Consider the following 19,876-nt stretch of genomic DNA (forward strand, 5'->3'; position numbering starts at 1 on the left):
ATTATTACCATTTTGTTTTTCTAAAATGATGTAATTTTACCATAGTTGTAAGGGAAAGACTGCTTGGAAGTTGGAGGTGATGAAGGGAAACTTTAGGCCCTCATAGAACAAGAAACAGCCTCACTTTTCATTGGAGAAGTCTTAGAAGGAACACTGTCTTCAGCTGAGCCGTACAAAGGACTCACAGAGCTTTGATGAGGTAGTCTGGGCCAGATGGATACTTTTATCCTTTCCACATAAAGGAGGGCCTTGCTTCTGGAGAAGGACAGGGAAGTGGAAGCAGAGAAAGTGGAAGCAGAGAGCTTAAGAACTGATTAGGTGGGATTTCACCAACATTTGGAATAACAATGAGGATCCCCAACCTTGTGAGGGACTCCCCAAGGTGAGCTGTAGTCCCCATGGCTTTCTGCTCACCTCAGGCCATTCTATCTTGAACTTAGTAGGTCTTCATGGCCATGTGTCTCCTTGCACATGTTAGCACTCTCCTCTGAAAGTCATTATTTCTTGAAAGCTTAGAAATAGTTCTTCCAAGTTTAACAGTTAGAAGGAAACTCACACTCTGTAAAGTTAATTCTAATTCCCTCCTCCAAATTAGCAATCAACTTTTGCTAACCATTGCTACAATGATTATATAGCCTTCCTACTGATTTTTTCTAGCAATCAGTTTTCACCAAAAAAAAAAAAAAAAAAAAAAAGGTTTTTTAACCAAAGGTCCTAATCTCTGTAAAAAGAAAAATTACTCATCAGGCATAGTAGCTAGGTCATATTATATTCAAATGTTCTTTACCCCTGAATGACATAGTAAACCTGGAGAAAATGTAGATAATAGAAATGTCTTTAGAGGTGGTGCTGGTACATTATTTGGAACATAAGTTTGTTATTATCTTTCTTATTTAGTTGTTATGAAAGTACCAGGAATGATTACTTATATAGTCAATAGCTGAAAGCAACTGTGTGTTTTAAATGAATACAATCAGGCTTCAGTGACATATGAAAATGTTCTCTGATGACTTAAGTAGGCTTCAATTTGAATGTAAGTTTGTACAGGTCCATTTGTTAAAAACTGCTGGTTTTGCCTCCCTTCCAGTTAGTTCACTGTAACAATGGCTGAGCTTGAAGCTTACAGCTTATAACAAACATCTGAGAAATGAATACATTTTGGTAAATTATTCTTGATTCCATTTTAATGCATCTAATAGCCTTTTCTTTGTAATCATGAAAAGGAACCTCTGTTAACCCTACGTGTGTGTGTGTGTGTGTGTGTGTGTGTGTGTGTCTGAGACTGCTCTGGCTTCAACTAGCTTCATTAAGAGAATCTGATGACAAGAAACATGGCTGATAATTTTCAGCAGAGGTTGAAACTGAAATGACCCAGACCGGAAAATGCCTGTTATTTGCTAAATTTTAGTTATTAAATGATTGAATGCTCTACACGGTTGTTTTCCTAAGAAGTTAGTAAACAATAAAACCCCAGTGGAGAATTTGGGGATATTTTCATGGCAATATGTGCCAGGAAATTGAGTAGCACAGCATCCTTCATCTTTATCCAGTGAAGATGACATACTGCATTTATCTCTGTACCCCGCTAGAACAGATGCTTCCAGCAGCTGGGATCCCAAGATTAGTTTGTCCAGAATATGAAAGCACACCATATAACCAAACTATTAGACTGTCCCAGATTTTGTGGCTCCGGTAATTACTCCATTCTCTACAGCATTGTGGTTCAATTCCAGCATTACTACATTTGTGGGGTTGGAGCTAAATCTAGCTATTCCTAGTTTACTTAATCTCACCATACTTTAAATCCTGATCCATGACAGTGAGGCACACACCTAGTAAAACTGTTCCTATTGGAAATATTCTAAACAATCATTTCATATTGAATTACATTTCAACATTAAAATTACTGAACTGATTTCTGCTTCAGATTGCACCCATGAATTATGTTTATTCTGGGAACAAGAAGTTGTGAGATGCCCCTCAGGAGAAGAACTGCTGTAGGAAACACAGATGCACACTGCACATTTCAAAGTTTTTACATGAAAAAAGATTAAAGTTTGAGAAAACATGTATTCACCTGACTTAAACACTGGGGAATGCATGTACATTGACACATTACAAGGCACTGCATCTCTATCTATAAATCTTGCTCAAATATAGCAAGAAAGTACAAGATTTAAAAGCACTTATGAACATGATTTCATAAACAAAATTTAATCTTTATGTCCATACAAGAAAATGAGTGTCATGTTTCATTTATAGTCAATCCATAGCAATATTCACATCAAAAGTTCCATTAATCAGGTCCAAATATAATCTGAAAATTAATTAAGGCTTCTTTGTAACTCGATGATGCCAAATATTGTGCTTTAGAATCATATTTTCATAAATGGATTTCTGAAAGTGTTCTTACAAATGCTATACCTCTGTCTATGGATGTTTGGAACAAACACAAATGTTTATATTTGTGGGAGTGTTGATAGATATATTTATATTACCCTAAGTAGTGGAAGTGAGCAAAGATACTCAGAAAACAATGTGCAGGACTACACACATTCAGCCAGGTAAGCCCATGGCAAGCAGCAGTAGACTGCATTCTTGATGCTTCTTGCAGACTACTCTGTCTTTTCACCTCACCTGTAGCAACAAGAAGTTTGAGTCCATAAGAACACAGTGGTACCTACACAAATTAACCAGACATATTTCTGTCTGTTCTCTGACTAGCTAGAGTTATGTTAGGTGAAGCCACTGACATAAGAAGTTATTCAATCCTCTTGATTCCTTAGAGGTAACTAATCCTTACATTCAGCCTGACACCAGCACATATGATTCATATTTTTTAGCAGCAGTGCCCTGCAGCTTAGAAATCTACACACTAAAATATGACCGTTCACCTCTAATGTTTTTGACAGATAGCTGTGCACATGTATGTGTGTATTTACTTACATATAATTCAAATCTAAATGATATCGTTTACTAATTACACTGGAATACCATCTACACACAGCCTATAAAATTCTGAATTATAGTAAGTTGTTTATATTTCCATTTAAAATATTATTTGTGCACATAATACATTTCTAAAGGAAGTTTATTACATTTCTTATTCATTATTGTTTTGTTAGTTAGCAAAACATCTTGTGAACCAATAGTGATCAGTACACTACACAATGGATCCAACTCTCTAAAATTAGACTTCAAGTTGTCACGTATATTTATCTTCTTATGTTGAAAAATATCTTCTTATGTTTCATTTCTTATGATTATCTTATACCTACTATATTTTTTAATATTATAACTCATTGATTCTTCTATTTTTTTTTTTTTTTTGTTTTTCAAGTAATGAGAAGTCCTGAGGTATTTTCTTTATTCTTCATTTGTTTCAAGATTCCACAGCTTCAATCAATATTTGTGAACCATGCTATTCTTTGTCAGGATGAAACTCTGTGAAAGTTGGAGGGTTTATATATAATTTTATATAGTCATATCAGTGTGTTTTGATCAAATCTTCCATGTCCCATTTTCTTACCTTCAGTTTCTTTCTTATCCCCCTCACCTTCCCATCCCTTACTCCTATGCTTTCTCTTCTTAAAGTTCAGAGACTCCTTAGGGCTGCCTGCATGTGTATGGAAGGGACAGTTACTGAAGCATGGGCAGCCTTCCTGCACTGATGTTCCAATACCAAAATAACTATTCTAGCCATCTGCCAGCTACTCCTCTATCCAACCACACTTTCCACTCCATAGCATGGCAGTGGCTATTCATCCCCAGCAGAGAGAAGAAAACCTCGAAAAGTGCTATTGAGCCAAGGTCTATGAGAACTTGAATGTCCTAGAAATTTGATGGTAGCAGTTGTAATTTTGTTTGGTGTTCCTCAAATTATAAAGCCCTGCCTCTTTTTAACAATTCAGTCATTTAAAATAAATTATTCACTGAAAGTGTCTTGTACCCTCTCCCACCTTTCTGCTTTCCCCCCTCAACCACACTATGCAATAGTCTGGTTTTATGAACCTTACAGTTATTAAACTGGAGTCCTCCAAGCAGTGATGGTCAGCATCAGAAAGAGCACAGGAGAGAAGATGGAATATAGCCAGTTGGTCCCTACATGGCAACTGAACATAGACTATCTTCTATATCCTTGATGGATGGGAAGCATTCCTGAACTTCTCCAGTCCATTTCACCCGGGAGATATGTGCTTGGAATACTCATCCACTGTTCAGGTCTATAAAAGGCAATTAAGCAAAGTTCATGGCTTCCCATTAAAATGCACAAATGTTCTATTAAAGAAAAGAAACTTCAAATGAGAACTTTATGTGTATGCATATTCATGAAATCCTGCCCATACCTACATTTCCCCACCTATGGGTAATGCTTTCAACTTCAGTCCCTACTTTATGGCACTTAACATTCAGTTTGATACATGCCTTTTAAAGGAATTTTTCTATCTTAATGTGGGAAAAGCTATTGGATGGATTGGCCAAATTAGGCACTTGTTACTCCAACTCAATCTGAGTTTTACAAGAGCTGTTTTATTCTATTATATTTAGTAAGGGTGATATTTTTCATTGGTTTTTACACTGAATGAAACCATATCATTGGGATTACCTTTCTAAATCTTCTATTTCTGGGTCTTTTATCACATATTTTGATGACTGTATTGATTGCATATGTCCACTTTAAAAATGTATTAATACCGTCCCTCCAGGTGCCTTCAGATATCAATACATTCTATAGAAAAAAAGGTGAGATTTTCTTCCAAGGAGAAATTTTGATACTGCAAAACTGAGTAAATGCTGAGGTACACAGAGAGTTGGATGATTGTGCTAGAATAATTAAATTAAATGATCTAAATTAAAATGTAATCACCTGTAAATCTTGTTCTCACTGTTGTGTGAGTGTGTAGTGGTGTGTAGGAAACACGCAACTTTCCATTAAAAGTTAAAATCATTGAGTCATGTGATGGCATCGCATGTCTTTAATTCTAGGACGTGGGAGGCAGAGGCACAAAAATCTCTGAATTTGAGGCTAGCCTGATCTACAAAGGTAATCCTGGATAGACAGGGCTGCACAGAGAAACCCTATTTTGAGTAGGGAAGCTGAAATTGTTAGTTTTCAAGTGGCAATAAAACTCAGCATGCTTCACAATAGAAATATTGGTTCCTCCAAATCTTTGATGTTTAATACTGACTGAGCACATAGAAGGTGTCTGGTGAAGATGTGTTGATCTACTTTAACACAATGTTTGGAGGATTACAGCAAGGTAGCCTTAGCTAGAGTATTTTTTTAAGACTAAAGATAAATGAAAATCATCTTTATTTTCATGCCTATACAAGGGCACCAGCTCTGGTGCTTAGTTTTCATTTAATCAAGAATAAGTTAATAATCATGCTGATGAATGAAGCTGGAAGAAGTATTTGTGGCTAAGCCTAGCTTCTACCTGACTGGGAGACAGTTAGTTGGTCTGGGCAAGGACCCAAACAAGTAGAATGAATAGAGAATACATTCATTGCCAAAAAAAGGTGGTTGACTATCTGAGACTATTAGTGTGATCAAAATCTGAATCTCTAGAGAAGACCAGGAATCAGTGACAGACTCAATTTGTTGGGACATGGCAATCAAAGAGTTTTCACTAGCAGCAGAGTTGAAGCAAAGCAAGATCAACGGGAGGCCAATCTGGGAGATGGCATTCCAATGGATGCCATGAGTCTTACTAATATTTAGTGGTCTTGTATACACTTCTAAGTCTTTGAGCCCTATGTGCCTCACTCCATGTATGCACTGGTTGCCCCATGGAACAACTTATGTGCAACTTGTTTTAATTAAGAGTCTAAATTAACATTCAGAGAGAAGATCTACCAAACAATAGAAGGAGCATTTTTTAGTGTTAAAGAACATATCGATCTAAAATAAGGATGAGTTGAAAATAAGCTTGACCTTGTTAGTTCGCTGGATATTTCTAATCGAAGATCTTGGTAATGTGCTTGAGCTAACAGAAAAGTATTTGTGGATACTCACATGTGCACATGTACTCCCCCCCCACACACACAATTTTGGACATCCACATCAGTTCTGACCTCATAAAAGTTGACCAGAAAAGCATTACTAAGCTTTATTTTATTTTCAAAGTGCTTTATTGATCCAGGAGCTTTCTTGATTCTGGTTCATGAGCATGTAGCATGCTGAGTAATCACTCTACTCTCTACTCTTGTGGTTCACTCTGGCAGCTGTAATGTTCTCCCTGCTACATGCTAAACCTATCAAGCATTTTCAGTCATGCCACTGGATTTGACCTTTATGTTAGGTTGTATCCTATCCTGCAAAGAAATAAGGGCCTAGATCAGCACCTGACTTAGCATAGAATAAATGTTGCCATAGCTTCCAACTTGCTTTGCAAGCTGAGAGACATGAGAAGGTTTACAGCCATGTTGCCTTTCAGGAGAAGGGTAGTCACCAAGGTTAATGACTTCAATTAGAGTTCAGGTTCCATTTAATAAGGGTTTGACTATAACCCACCACCCTTTCATTGCTTCTTCACAGTAGGGCAATTGCCACTAGTTCTGGGGAAATGGCCTTCCAGTGTGTCTCTCTGATAGGGAGTACTTGTCTTAAAACTTCTCTGGGCACAGGGGAGCTACACAGAATTTGAGTTTGATTTAACACCTCTGGCCTGAAGATAGTAGAAATTTGTGAGCCCTTTGGATTAGTTTTGGATTAGTACCACGTTTCTAGTCTTCTTGCACCTTCTCACGAACCACTAGCCAGCCTTTCTTCAACCTGAAAACAAACTGAAATGCAGTGTGACTGCAGAAGAGAATAGAAAGGAGTGGCCTGCTAACATCAGCAATATAAATTGAGTGAGCCTCGCTCACAGACTGGCATGACAATGGCCATCAGGATAAGAAGGTATGTTTGTTGGTCAGTGTCTTCCATGCATGTTTTCAGATCTATATGAACAGGTTCTTTTCGGTGAGAATTCTGATACCCAAAGATTCTTTTTAAGAATCTTGCCAAGAAGTCTTCAGTATCCTGCTTTCAAAATGATTGTCTAGAGTTGTTTCATAATTGAATTATCATCTTTTGTCCCTGTTCTCCTTGCTCTTCTGTACATCCTATTTATAAAATGGATCTGGGGCCTGTCCTCTTCCTCTATTTTCCAAGCCATTTGAGTTTGATAAAGTTGCCTGTTGGATATTTGTGAAAGTGCTCTATTCAGTCTGGCTTCCCTAACACCTTTTGTGTCAGACCATTTGTGACTAGGCTGCTCTTTTTGTTACATGTGTTCTAGTATGACATCTCTTGGTCTCATGTCCGATCTCAGATACTTGAAGACTAACAGCACTGTGAATGATATTTGTCTTGCTGAACCTTCATGGGAGCCTCTTCTTCTGAGTCTGTTCTATGAGTTACATACAGTGCACCATCAATATCTGGGAACTCATTGGAAGAATAAAAATTTTGGAGTCAAGAAAGATGAAGTTTTAGTTCATTTCTACCATATTAATGGTGAATGTTAGCATTCCTCTCTTATCTAAAGATTTATCTCTCAGAAAATGGAGTCAGTATCTGGTGGCTTTTAACACTGGAGTTAACTAGTATATGGATACTAGGTGTATGTAGACAATAGTCACCCCATCTTGTTTCCCTCTGCCTTCTCAGTCCTTTTTTTACTTCCAAAACAATCTGTTGAGGGATAGTCCTTGTCCTTTACTGTGAAGGTTCTTAAAAACTTTTCAGTCTGGCCTTAGAGGAAGGCACAAACCAATATGTTTAATCTGCAGAGGCCATATAAAGGAGGCCGTGATGAGCAAAGTACCAAGCTTCCTGAACTTTCGTGAGTGAAAAGGGTTCTTTTCCACACGTAAAGAATGAAATGCATATGTTCAGGGTCTGCTGCTAAGTGTGTTCCAATAAACATTTGATTGTCTAGTCATTACATATAAGAACTACATAAAAGATAGTTCATCCTGCAGTCTCCGGAAATGTCCTCTGAACATGAATGAACGTATATGTGCCTTCTATTTGTTACATTTACTGCATTCCTGAGGGATTTGGTCAGTGAACAAGTTCCTCAGACCAATGACAGTGCCTCTGCTTGCAACTGAAGTCATGTTCTCTATCAGTGGAATCTTGTAATCTTGAACTATATGAATGAAGAACCATATAAAGATTTGTTCTAAAGAGTTTTGTGTTCAGACTTTTCAGAGATAGAATTAAAAGGAATCAGGTCTTCTCTGGTATTTATGTAAGAAAGGCATCATGAATCCTCTAGGGAAAAAACCCACATTTTTAACTTGGGCATCAGGAAGGAAGTTGAAAATCTGTCTTCTGTTTGAAGCTAATCTGAAAATTTGAGAAGAATCTGTTCTTTGTTTGTATGTCAGTAATAGAGTTTATTCCCAGGTTCCACTAGAGGATTGCCTCACTTAATTTCATTATCTTACAGATAAAGTTGATGGCAGCAGTTAAGGTATATTTAGAATAGAGGTCATTGAGTTAGTCAATGTGAGTGATAAGTTCCCTACTGAATCCAAAGCTGAATGAAGGCTGGCTTCCCTGCTGTTTACTTCTTTTGCCCAGTATTTCTTGTATTTTTGAGCCCACTTCAAGTGCAGGGCACCTGCATCCCATTTCTCCAACCAGCAAGCAGAGGCTGATGCAATCCACAGCCTTGATTAGTGTCTTAATTTCCCTGAGAGGGGAAGTGCTCTTAGTGCCTTGAAGGAAAGGTCTGCCTCTTCTGAAAAGATTGTTATGATTACTTGTGATTAATAGTATACTTCACAGGCAAGATTGTAGGGTGACAGGAAGCAAGACTGACTCACTAAGAAAAGTGATCAAGGCTGCCGGTGGTCCTGCTAAATTGTAATAACTTCCCCTGAATGCTTACACACAAGGCACAGTGCATCATTTGGCTCTGACCGCCCCCATGGTGAAGGAGGTGGAGCAAGAATTTTCATCCCAAATTTAGGTTACAAGTGAGTCCTCAGAAATGAGGTGCTTTGCCCACAGTCTCACATTTATGTGTTTCATAAATCCTCAAAATTACCTTTTTTTACTTTGAGCCTCTTTAATAGGAAATTCTGTTACCTTCTCAGTTATACTGACTGAGTATGTTCATACCCACGAAGATAGGCTCTTCACCTTCACTTTTACAAGAGAACAATCCAATAATCCAAATTCAGATTCAGGTTTTTTCCCTTTAGATTTGTGCTCTTCCAAATCAGTTTTCTACAAAATTAACTAAGGTAAACATTACACACTTTAAGGAATTATGTAAACCAGCAATAGTATGCTAGCATTCTGTATTCACCTTATGCTAAACAGTCTTTCAGGGTATCTGCCATAGCTCAGTCATAGAGGAGGTAACCCCTGAAAGATTACTGTCTGCATGGAAAATGCCTCAAATTCCCCGATTCATATCTGTATAGTGACGAAGGTTTCACCAGTGACTGAGCAGTGTGTCTAATTTATGTAGGAAGAATGATAAGAAGAGAAACTGGTCTCCCCTATCAAAGTAACTATCCTTAAAATGTTTATTTAAAAATTAATGCGGTTTTTATGAATCAATGAATCTAAAAACTACAGACCTGGGGACACCAATGGCAAAGAGGCCCCTTAGTGACATGAGACGTTCTGCAGAAAATGAATCTCTGAGAGGACATGAGTTTTATTGCTGCGTCGCACTGCACGGTGCACGGTGAGAAGAAAGTCTCAGGATCTGCTTGTCCGACCTGTGTTGAGAATGGGGAAGGGAGGTTTGCCAACAAGGGGGACAGACTTTTAGTTTAGGCAGATGCACACATTCGAGAATTAGATGTTGGTGACAGTTACTCAAGAATGAAGAATTCCTGATGTGACACCATTTCCTTGAGATAGTATTGTCTCTTTGCTTGATTATGGTGCGCATAAAGAAGACATGTCTCAGCAAACTTCCATAATTCATGCTCAGCCATTGGTTAAAATTGTAGAGCGCTTTATTATTTCAAACATATATTAACTAAAGAATTCATGAAACATAGCTTTGACTTTAGCAGAATAATAGATTTGGGAGTATCTGGTATCTGACCCAAATAGTGAAGATATTGTAGCTGCTCACACAATGCTTGGATGCTTGCAGCTTTGGCTGATCCTCTAAGATGTTTCATGATGTTTTACTAGTAAAAATCTTAGTGACTTTTATACTGTCTTCAGGATAGGGTGTGGGCCAATGTGGGGAAGAGCCTGAACTGCATTATCGCTAAAGTAGACAAACTGATCGAGAGAGACAGTCGCGATGAAGAAGGTGCTGGAGGTGGCTGTAGCCAGGACGGAGACACGGAGCCTAACCAGGAAGATTCCTCCACATCTCACCCAAGGGGTAAGAGCTCATTTTTCACCAATCATTGGCTGAGTAAAGAAAATGAGAAAATCATGACAGAATGAGATAGAATGAGTCAATAGCACCTTTAATGAAAGCACAGTGACCGGACTTGCTGCTGCTCTTAGGTGGATGACAAATTGTGTCAGCTGTGACTTCAGGGCTGTGTGTCATGTTTATTGTTTTCTCCGTTTAGTATATGAACCTTCTTGGGAGAAGGTCTGCAGCCTCTGGGGCAATGGTTTTTAACCCGTGGGTCATGACTCCAAAGGAGCATCAGAGAACACTGATGCTTACGTTATAATGCATAACAGTAGCAACATCACAGCTACAGGGTAGCATTAGAAATAACTGTATGGTTGGAGGTCACTACTGTGTTAGAACTGTGCTAAGGGCAGAAGCATTAGTAAGGCCTTTAGAGTAGGAGACAGTCTCATCTTTTACAAGTTCCCAGGATGGTAGTTGGGAGACAAGCAAGCATGCTGTTTTAACTAACAGTGACTCTTAGATGTCTCAGAACCTGATATTTCCCATGGTTCCTGTACAAAGTGCAGCACGATGTAAAACCTCCACACTATTCGAATTGTTAGCCTAAAGTATAAGAAGACTTGACTCTGAGTTTAATTCTGTTATCACACCTCAGTGCTGTATTTTCATGCATGTGGGTACACACATACTCACATAGACATATGCATGTTCATGTGACCATCTACATGTGTAAACAGAAGACTGTACAGAGAGAATCTAAGAGAAAATTATAAATTGACAGCTAAATATATACTTCATCATTGGAAAGCTAGATCATAGCTATATGACAGGCAGCTGCACTGAGGTATCTATTATACTGGTTCTCTGACTGGCAAGCACAATAAGGATTTAATAACATTTATGTTTTCATGAATAGTTTTGTTGATTTGTTAATGTTAATAAGAACAAAACAACATGGTAAACATTTGTTGGCATCAGAAACTCTGTTACAACTGGCCTAGGATTTTGCTGGCTGTCCTGTCCTTGGGGAAATTAAAAGGCATTTCTCTAACTTTGACTTCTAAAACCTTTGGGGTTTTTGTTTGTTTGTTTTTGTTTTGTTTGTTTAAAAAGTAAATCATAACAAGTTATGGATGGATATTTTCCATGAATTTATTTATTCACTCACTTTACATTCCTTCCGATGGAAGCCCCCTCTCCTCACACAGCCTTCTCCCTCTACTCCTCCGGCAAGCCAAGTCACTGCAGGTCTAGACACATCCTCCCCAACTGAGGCCACAAGTTACAGGAACACAGTGGCCCAGTTACAGGGACACAGCAGATTCAGGGACAGCCTCCATTCCAGTTGTTGGGGGACCCTCATGAGGATCAAGGTACATATCTGCTACATATGGGTGGGATGCTAAGGTAGATTTTTAAAATTATTGTTTTGCCAATTGGTTTGCTTGAAGTTCCACTACTCATATTTCATCATGTTTTCCAAATATGCACATATCACATGTATGTACACATATATAAAATATGAGTTTTATATACACACATGCAAGTGTACATTGTACCCTTGCATCCACTTGGGTGTCCCCTAGATACACACACACACACACACACACACACACACACACACACACACAAGAATTAATGAAAAAAGAGGCTATTAATTTCAAAGAGGGTTCTATGGGAGGCTTTGGAAAGAAGAAAGAAAAGGAAATAATGATGTGCTTATAATATATTCTCAAAAATAAGAAAAATAATTTTACAGTTCTGTGTCTCATCAAATGATTAAATGATAGAATCCTTCATAATTCTGTCTGAAAGTAATATCATTTTGGAGTTTCCTCCAAATGTGTGGATGGCTCAACTTCCACTGTTGCACATCTTTAAGCTCACACTGGCTCTATATCTCTATATGTAGACATTTTCTTATTTAGTAATATTATACTTATTTTTAAATTAGTGAACCTAGTAATTCTCAAACTTCACATGAATTAAAACAGAAATTTGTCATAGGTGTTAAATGTAGAACTCAAGTACTAGCCAGAGTCAGTAGTGTCAGAAAACAGAATTGTTTAGCAGAACCCAAAGATCAAATATGCAGAGTGAATAGGCTGTCTCTCGAGGGAGTCTCAGTGCACGTTATTTACAGCAGAAATAATGGATATCTGATCCAGTTGTATGTTGAAATCCTTCAAGCAGCCCAGAGATAAAATACAGTTCTGAGATATTTGAAATGACACAACATTTTCACATCTGGTATTTACCCAGAGCAATGTTCCTGAATTAATATTACACTTTTAAAAATGAAGATGAGGCTGGAGAGTGGCTAAGTGGACTGACTGCTTTTCCAGGGGACCAGACTTCATTTCTCAGAACTGATAAGGCCTCTCACAACTGTCTTGACTCCATTTCCAGAGAATGACACTCTTCTGGTCTCCAGTGCCCCCAGATGCGCAAACACACACATACACAGGCAAAACAACTAAATACATAAAATCACACATGAATTTGTAAGAATTCCTGTAGAGTCACAGTCTGAAGGGTGATGTGAGCTAACTGGTTTTATATCTTCCTTATTTCCACCTGATTATACAGACACTTTGTTTTACATCATTTCGTTTGTTTAAAAATCCTTAAATGATAGATAGTATTATGAGAAGTTGTTCAATATACAATATGTCAAATATTTTCAAAGTCAAAGACTTTGTTAACATTCTACCTTCTGGCCAGAATTAAACAGAGAGTATTTTCAAGGGGGCTATTGATATAAAATGATATAACTTTTATACTCTTAACATAGATAAATATGTATCTTGCAAGTAATTCTGTATTGAATAATACTTAAATAAGTTTCAGGTGTTATTGCTTATGTAGAATCACTTTAATTAACTAAGTCACTTGATTAATTAAGATACCTTTACCTTATTTATAATTTACCTAATTTATAGCCTGCCTGTTTAATGGAGGAAGATAGCATTTTCAGTTTCTATACTGATTTGTCACACAACCAATATGATACAGAAGTAATTTGGTCTTATAAAAAAATCAAGTAAAGATATGCATTTGGTCCATGCTCTGTATGATGCATTATTATTATTGATAAGTATAGTTGGTACAGGTACCTATCTTTCCCTAATTTATCCCTAATAATAATATAAGCACAGGCAACAATACATTGAAGAGTTTGTTTAAAAAGAGCAGCTAGGATTGCATATGCATGGTAATTTTATTTCAACCAGATATAAATATTTAGAACATTCTTCTGTTTGTAAGCAGATCCACACACTTGCAAATGTATTTCAAATAAACTAGAATACTCATCATAAATAAAATGTATGTTTTTATATCTTACATAGCAGTATTCTCTCATAAATGTTTCAAGGAAATGAGGTTTTAATAATTGTAAATGAATTTAGCAAAATAGAAACTGCTCTTTTTGATCTTCATTTATTATATTAATGCTATAATTAACACATAAGCACCATTGAATATTTAATTCTTCAACTTTGTGGATAGTCTCATTTAAGTTAGGCTGCTAAGAATGGGAACATTTTACAACATTTCCCTTCCTCCAAGGCATAATTTGTTCAACTACTCATTTTTATTACCGTCGACTCATACATGCTCCTTATTTTTGCTTTAGAATCCAATATCATTACCATTTATTTTGAGTTCAGATCGTTGTGTATTCAGCAACTGAGTGCTTTAACTCTAGGTCTCCAAAAAATCTTCTTGCTTCCATTGAAAACACCACTTAGATCCAACATCTGCTTTATAGAAAAGTTCTCCATCACCATAGGTCCTGACTCTACTGTGTCTATGCAGTCACTCTCAAGAGCACACCTTTGTCGTTCAAATTTCATGCCACATTTGTTTTTTCTTAAAATCCTATGGGGTTCGGGTAGCTCAGTGTTAGAGCGCTTGCCTAGCAAGCTCGAGGCCCTGGGTTCGGTCCTCAGCTCTGAAAAAAAAAAAATGACAAAACTAAAATCTTATTTTTGCTTGCATGGGAAGCTTAGTAGTATAAAATGTCTTAATTGATTCTATCATCACATTATTTTTCTTAATAATGAAATCGATTTTCTTAATATTCTCATATTTATCCATATCCACTAGCTATAGAATAAAATGACCTTTTTATTTCTTACAACGAACCAAGTGATTTTTATTATTTAATATTTATTTGTCTACAGGACATGCCAAATACTGCTGACATCTACTCAAAATCATTGTTAGTGGTTTATAAAACAATATGTTCTCATCTATTAATTCATTTGTGGTCTGTGGAGATATACCATGGCATGCATGGGTCAGAAGGCAACCTATATAATGTTGGTTCTCTCTGTCCAAGGTTTGGTGGCAGGACTTTTTCCCCTTGACCCATCTTGTTAACCCTGTAAGTGACTAGTTTTATCATGTGGTATTACTTCTGTTTGTTTCTTTATAAGTTAAATTCTGCAAATATTTTGAAAGTGCTAATTGGCTACAGTTGTTCAAGAGATTTGGACTATTCTTGGTACGTGATAAATGTCAGCATGTAAACCAGACTCCTGCCAGATGGACTTCATGCCATGGCCTCTCCTCACTGATTCCATTCTTGAGTGAATTTGTGTGCACTACCGGTGTGGACTTAGGATTCTGATGGTCTCATCCTTTCCCTAAGCTCCTCCTCCACTTGCACATACTTCTTTCCTAGAGTTGCTACTTTTTGCTTCTTACAGTGTATTAATATAGTAATACGATTTTGCATTTGTAGTGTGTGGGTTCTTTCTTTTTCTGGAATGTTTACTTCAAAGCAAAGGCTTTAAGACATATCTCTGACTTGCTTTATATGTTTCAGCATGAATATAAATAGTTCTAAAAGCCAAGTGTTCTTTACAGTTTAGATTTAAATAATTAAATATATTTCCTCAATTTGTGCATTCATGTGGATTAGCTTATGTGTGTATGTGTGTAGATAGCTGTGTGTGAGTGTCAACTGAACCAGTAAACAGACTGCCCCTTTATTTTCAGCACACGTGAGCACAATCATGGACATCTGGTATCAGCGCAGCACCACATGCCTTCAATTTCATAATAAATTGAGGCTGCAAAGATTAAATCAGTGGATATTAAACTCTTGGATTTTGATGTGAACTTAACGATTATGTAATTAAACCTCCTGAATTGTTAAGAGGCTTACCTACAGTATGTCTGCCAAATTCAGCCTAGGCTATAACGTGCAGCTGTGGTTCCAGGAAGCATCATTTTGTCTTCTAGTGCCTCACATTCCAGACAGTGGTCCGAAAACGCTTGCTCTAAGTGCACCCACTGGCCCAGATGCAATCTTTTGCAATAAACAGAACAATTTTATTTTCTTTTTCCCACATTAAGCCAAAATTATATCTGAAAACAACCATCATATGTTGCTTGAATTGGCACATTTGGATGCATTCTTCAAAGGAACAGCCTCAATATTCTCAATAGTGGCTTTTCTCAAAGGCTTTGCTCATTTGTCTTGGCTTTCCCCAGAATTAAGCAGTGGCACACGATCCTCTAGCAACTGCCAGAGCGATATAGGGAATGAGCTCTCTACTCTTAGTTACTGCTGATATTAATGAGTCCTACACTTCGAGCAGCTGCCTGGGCAGCCACATGTCATGAGCAGTGATAAGGAAAGGCATAGCCTGACTAGACTGACTTATTCTTCATGTGTTTTCAAGGTTTTAGCAGCATCTAAGCACCATTCTATGCTGCACATTGGGAACTATCCGTAGTTTTAGGAGATTAAGATGGCTGATCTTGCTGCTGCTGCAGAGAAGGATGTCTACCCATGCCTGCCGTGTGAAAGAGCATCCTAATAAATGCTCGTTTTGTATTTGCATGCATCATATCTACTGTCCCACTCTGGCTTATCTTATTCACATTTCACATGGTTTCCTCTTCTACCCATAGAAGTCATTGATAAAAATAGTAGAAGACGGAACTGAATTCAGGTCCCGAGACACAAAGTCAAAGGATGCATACTGAATCCCTTTGCAGAGTCTCACTCTTTGGGATGTACGTTCACCTGCTAAGTTGTTGCATTAGCCTTTGTTTCTTTCTCAGGTGCCACATGATATCCTGCACAACTGGATTGTTTTCCCTAATGTACCACACTGTAAGTGTGTCCAAGCGGTGAAGTTCCTGCAGGGGAGCGTTCCTTCATGCAGCCTGGAAGAGCTGTGATGACACCCAACTAGCATAGTTCATGATGTCAATCCTGGGTGTCTAGAGACTGATGAGAATCACATTCCCAGCCCACATAACTTCTCACATGTATATACAGTACACTTGCAAGACACCTTTCTTTACTCCTTCCTCATGATAAGTTTGTGTAGGCAGATTTGGTATTGATCCCTGTTTCATATGGGATTAAAGCATTCATCTAAAATCACTGAATGATTCCAGTCTGGGCAGAGTGATTCTTACCTGGGTGATAAAATCAGAAAAAAAATCTGGGATTCTTAGAATATCTCCTGGAAAAGGAAACTCATATGTGCCATGGTAGCTCTGTGCCTGTGCATTGCCCTGCCTTTGTCTTTTCCCTTGATGCTTTTAGGTGTGTTGTAGTCACAGGTTGGCATTACTTGTTTGCCAAGGCTTTCTTTATTTTAAAGCCCTCATGATTTCTAATCCACATGTGTCTAGTTTCAGGGCTTTGACTTGCTCCCCTTCCTCTCCCATGGTCCACACAAATATCCTCTGTCCCCTGAAAGAATTCTGTATTCATGTCACTGTCAGCCTTTGAGAGATTCTGCTGTCCCACCTCCCACATCCTTTGCTGTGCCTTCCCTGAGCTGGCTTCATGGACTCAGTGCTGGCGACTCTTCCCTAAGAAGGGTTCGATGCTCTTAGCTCAGTGCTCTGTCCCTCTACTGAAGCTCCTGATGCAGACACTGGGAACCCCCGAATTCCCTCTACTGAAGCTCCTGATGCAGACACTGGGAACTCACGAATTCCATCATGCTCTCTCCTGTGGATGCCTTTGGCAGTGTCTCTTCAGCCTGGACACCACTTCCCAGCCAGAAATACTTCACAGGTCCACTCACCTAAGGGAGATTATATTTACTGTAGAGTCATATTCAGGCTGGGGTCTTTGAGGTTTGATACTCACACACCCCCATGCCCAAGGAAGTGAGAAAGGAACAAGTGAGTTAAAACTGCCAACCTCTGTGACAGGTCAGCAATAGTACCACTGAGAAAAAAAACAAACAGAAAACTTGTTTAAAGCTTTTGAATAGAGCCCCAGGATTTTATTTTTTTCACTGTTTTCAATCTCTCTCTCTCTCTCTCTCTCTCTCTCTCTCTCTCTCTCTCTCTCTCTCTCTCTCTCTAGTTTTCTAGTTATATAGTTGTACTTTCTGTGGGGCTTGCGAATACAAGGGCATCATGCAGGATAATAAAATAAGAACAAATCTAGGGGTAGAATAGAAACTAGACCAAACTAGGAGAGAGAATCTCTGCAGACGTGGTGGCCATTCTGCCTCCCACCTGCCATGTTCACAAGGCAACATGGACAGCCCAAAAGTTAGCTTTGCTAAAATGTCTCAAGTAAATTAGATAGTTCATATAATCAACTTCATTTTAAGGGATCAGTGACTAAAACGTGTGACAGCTAGGAAAGTTCATTCTCAGTCTGAGTAACTGGCTCATTGGCAATTTTTTTTGAAACCTTCAAGTCTCTGACTCATTACACATGCTGTTTTATATGCCTTCCCCCCACTAGACACAGCTTTGTGGGAAATATTCCAAGTATTGTAACTTATTACAATAATTATTGACAAATAATGAGCACTTGATATTGTAGAATGAAGATGCTATTGTCATATCTGCATCTACCACCCACCAGAAATAATCAGTCAGTTATGTCTTCAATGGGTGCACAAGTTACATATATGGAAAGGTACCAATCTCCTGATAATGTGTGTTTCACAATAGCTAATTATGTTAGTGACTTTATCATATATAACAAATCTGCTTTTCTTTTTAAACTACAAAGAAAAGCAAAGAACAACGCTTGGCTTCTTAAAGGAACACACATAGTATTATTTCTTTGGATTTCTACATATGGAATGGGCACAATCTCGTTGTGATATAAAGATCATTGAATTGGGACTTTAAATTTCATTGTTGAAGAGCTGAAATGACTTCTATACTATAATTTCAGTTACTTGATAGATTAAATTGTATTAAGAATTTAACTAGACTATATATGTTCTCTATAATGATAGACTTTCAAAAACATTTAAACATGAGGTCATTTTGTAATGACCATTCCTATTATACGTTTATTATTTTATTATAAAATTATACAATATATTATGATATAGCATAGCCTTGTGGGACTCAGAAGATACTTAACAGGTGAACAATATGCTTTTTACTTGTTAGTTTAAAGATCATTGAAATTCTATGAGTCTCACTTTCTTCTTTTAGTCAAATGGTGACTACTTAAGAACAAAATTGAAAAGAAAAATTTAGTTCTGATGTTGTATAATGAAAAAAAGATACCATGTTAGTAAAGTCGCCTGGCATATTTTATTTGGATGACTATCCTATGCCAGGCACAATTTTAGACACAGAAGTTAAAACACTGGCCAAAGCAGACAGAACATGTATCCTCCTCAAGTCTGTGTTTTAGTAAAAAGGAAATATTAAAAAAATAATTTGAGAGATGGGGAGCTTCATAGGTACACTGATGGGTTGATGGAAACAATGGTATTGGAGAACACAGAAAAAGTTGTTTTGAAGGAATGCTGTGGGTCCAAGGTTTGGGGTGTAAAACAAGCAGTTGACAAAGACTTCATTTTGAAGCTAATGTTTGAGTAAAGACAGCAGAGATAAAGGGGATCAACATGGATGTCTCTGGGAAGGATAACCAGATGTAGAAAACAGCTGCTAGGGACATGTGTTTGCCACATGCAGAGAACAATAAAGCTACAGCAACAAAAAGTGAAATGAGAGGCAAGAGGAGAAAGTGAAATTCAAGATATAAATGCAGGAAGGATCATCTCTGACCACATTTACACTGAGAAAACTGGGGCGCAACTGAGGGGCTTAGAAGCGTTTAATCCTATGAAGCCTAGAGAGAAGCACAGAGTGTTCTGTTGCAATTAGAATGTAAATGGTGGGACATGAGATACAGTTCATAGCATGGAGGGGACAAAGCAGTACTGAGACTCTGTGCCTACCCTGGGTGTTAGTTTGAGAGGGTGTTCTAGTAGTTTGAACAGAAGCATGAGAAATAACATCAAGAATAATTTTCAAATGTTTTGCTGGAGCAACCCAAAGGACAAGTGGTCCATGGAGGAGTTATAGAAAATTCTAGATGGAACAAAACTTTTTTTGGAAAGGTAAACAGGATGTTATCGAGAAGGCATTAAGTTTGACATGCAGATATCAGCTATGATATTAAATGCAAAAAGCTGAGGTTATGACTAGCATATGGAAATGTATTCAAGAATGTTAGTGATGTGCTGAATGTTCAGAGAACAAGGAATCCATCAATATATTAC

General features: G+C 37.8%; 1 protein-coding gene across 5 annotated transcripts in view; it reads left to right on the plus strand.

Moving 5' to 3' along the window:
• INPP4B (inositol polyphosphate-4-phosphatase type II B) overlaps positions 1-19,876 on the plus strand; it is a 297,538-nt gene that overhangs the window by 196,704 nt on the left and 80,958 nt on the right. For all 5 annotated transcript variants that reach the window (XM_080937277.1, XM_080937279.1, XM_080937276.1 and 2 more), the window contains one exon: positions 10,193-10,358. In XM_080937277.1, the coding sequence (XP_080793403.1) occupies positions 10,193-10,358 (166 nt within the window). The remainder of the gene's footprint in view (positions 1-10,192; positions 10,359-19,876) is intronic.

The sequence above is a fragment of the Micromys minutus genome (genome assembly GCF_963924665.1).
Source record: "Micromys minutus genome assembly, chromosome: 24".
NCBI lineage: Eukaryota > Metazoa > Chordata > Mammalia > Rodentia > Muridae > Micromys > Micromys minutus.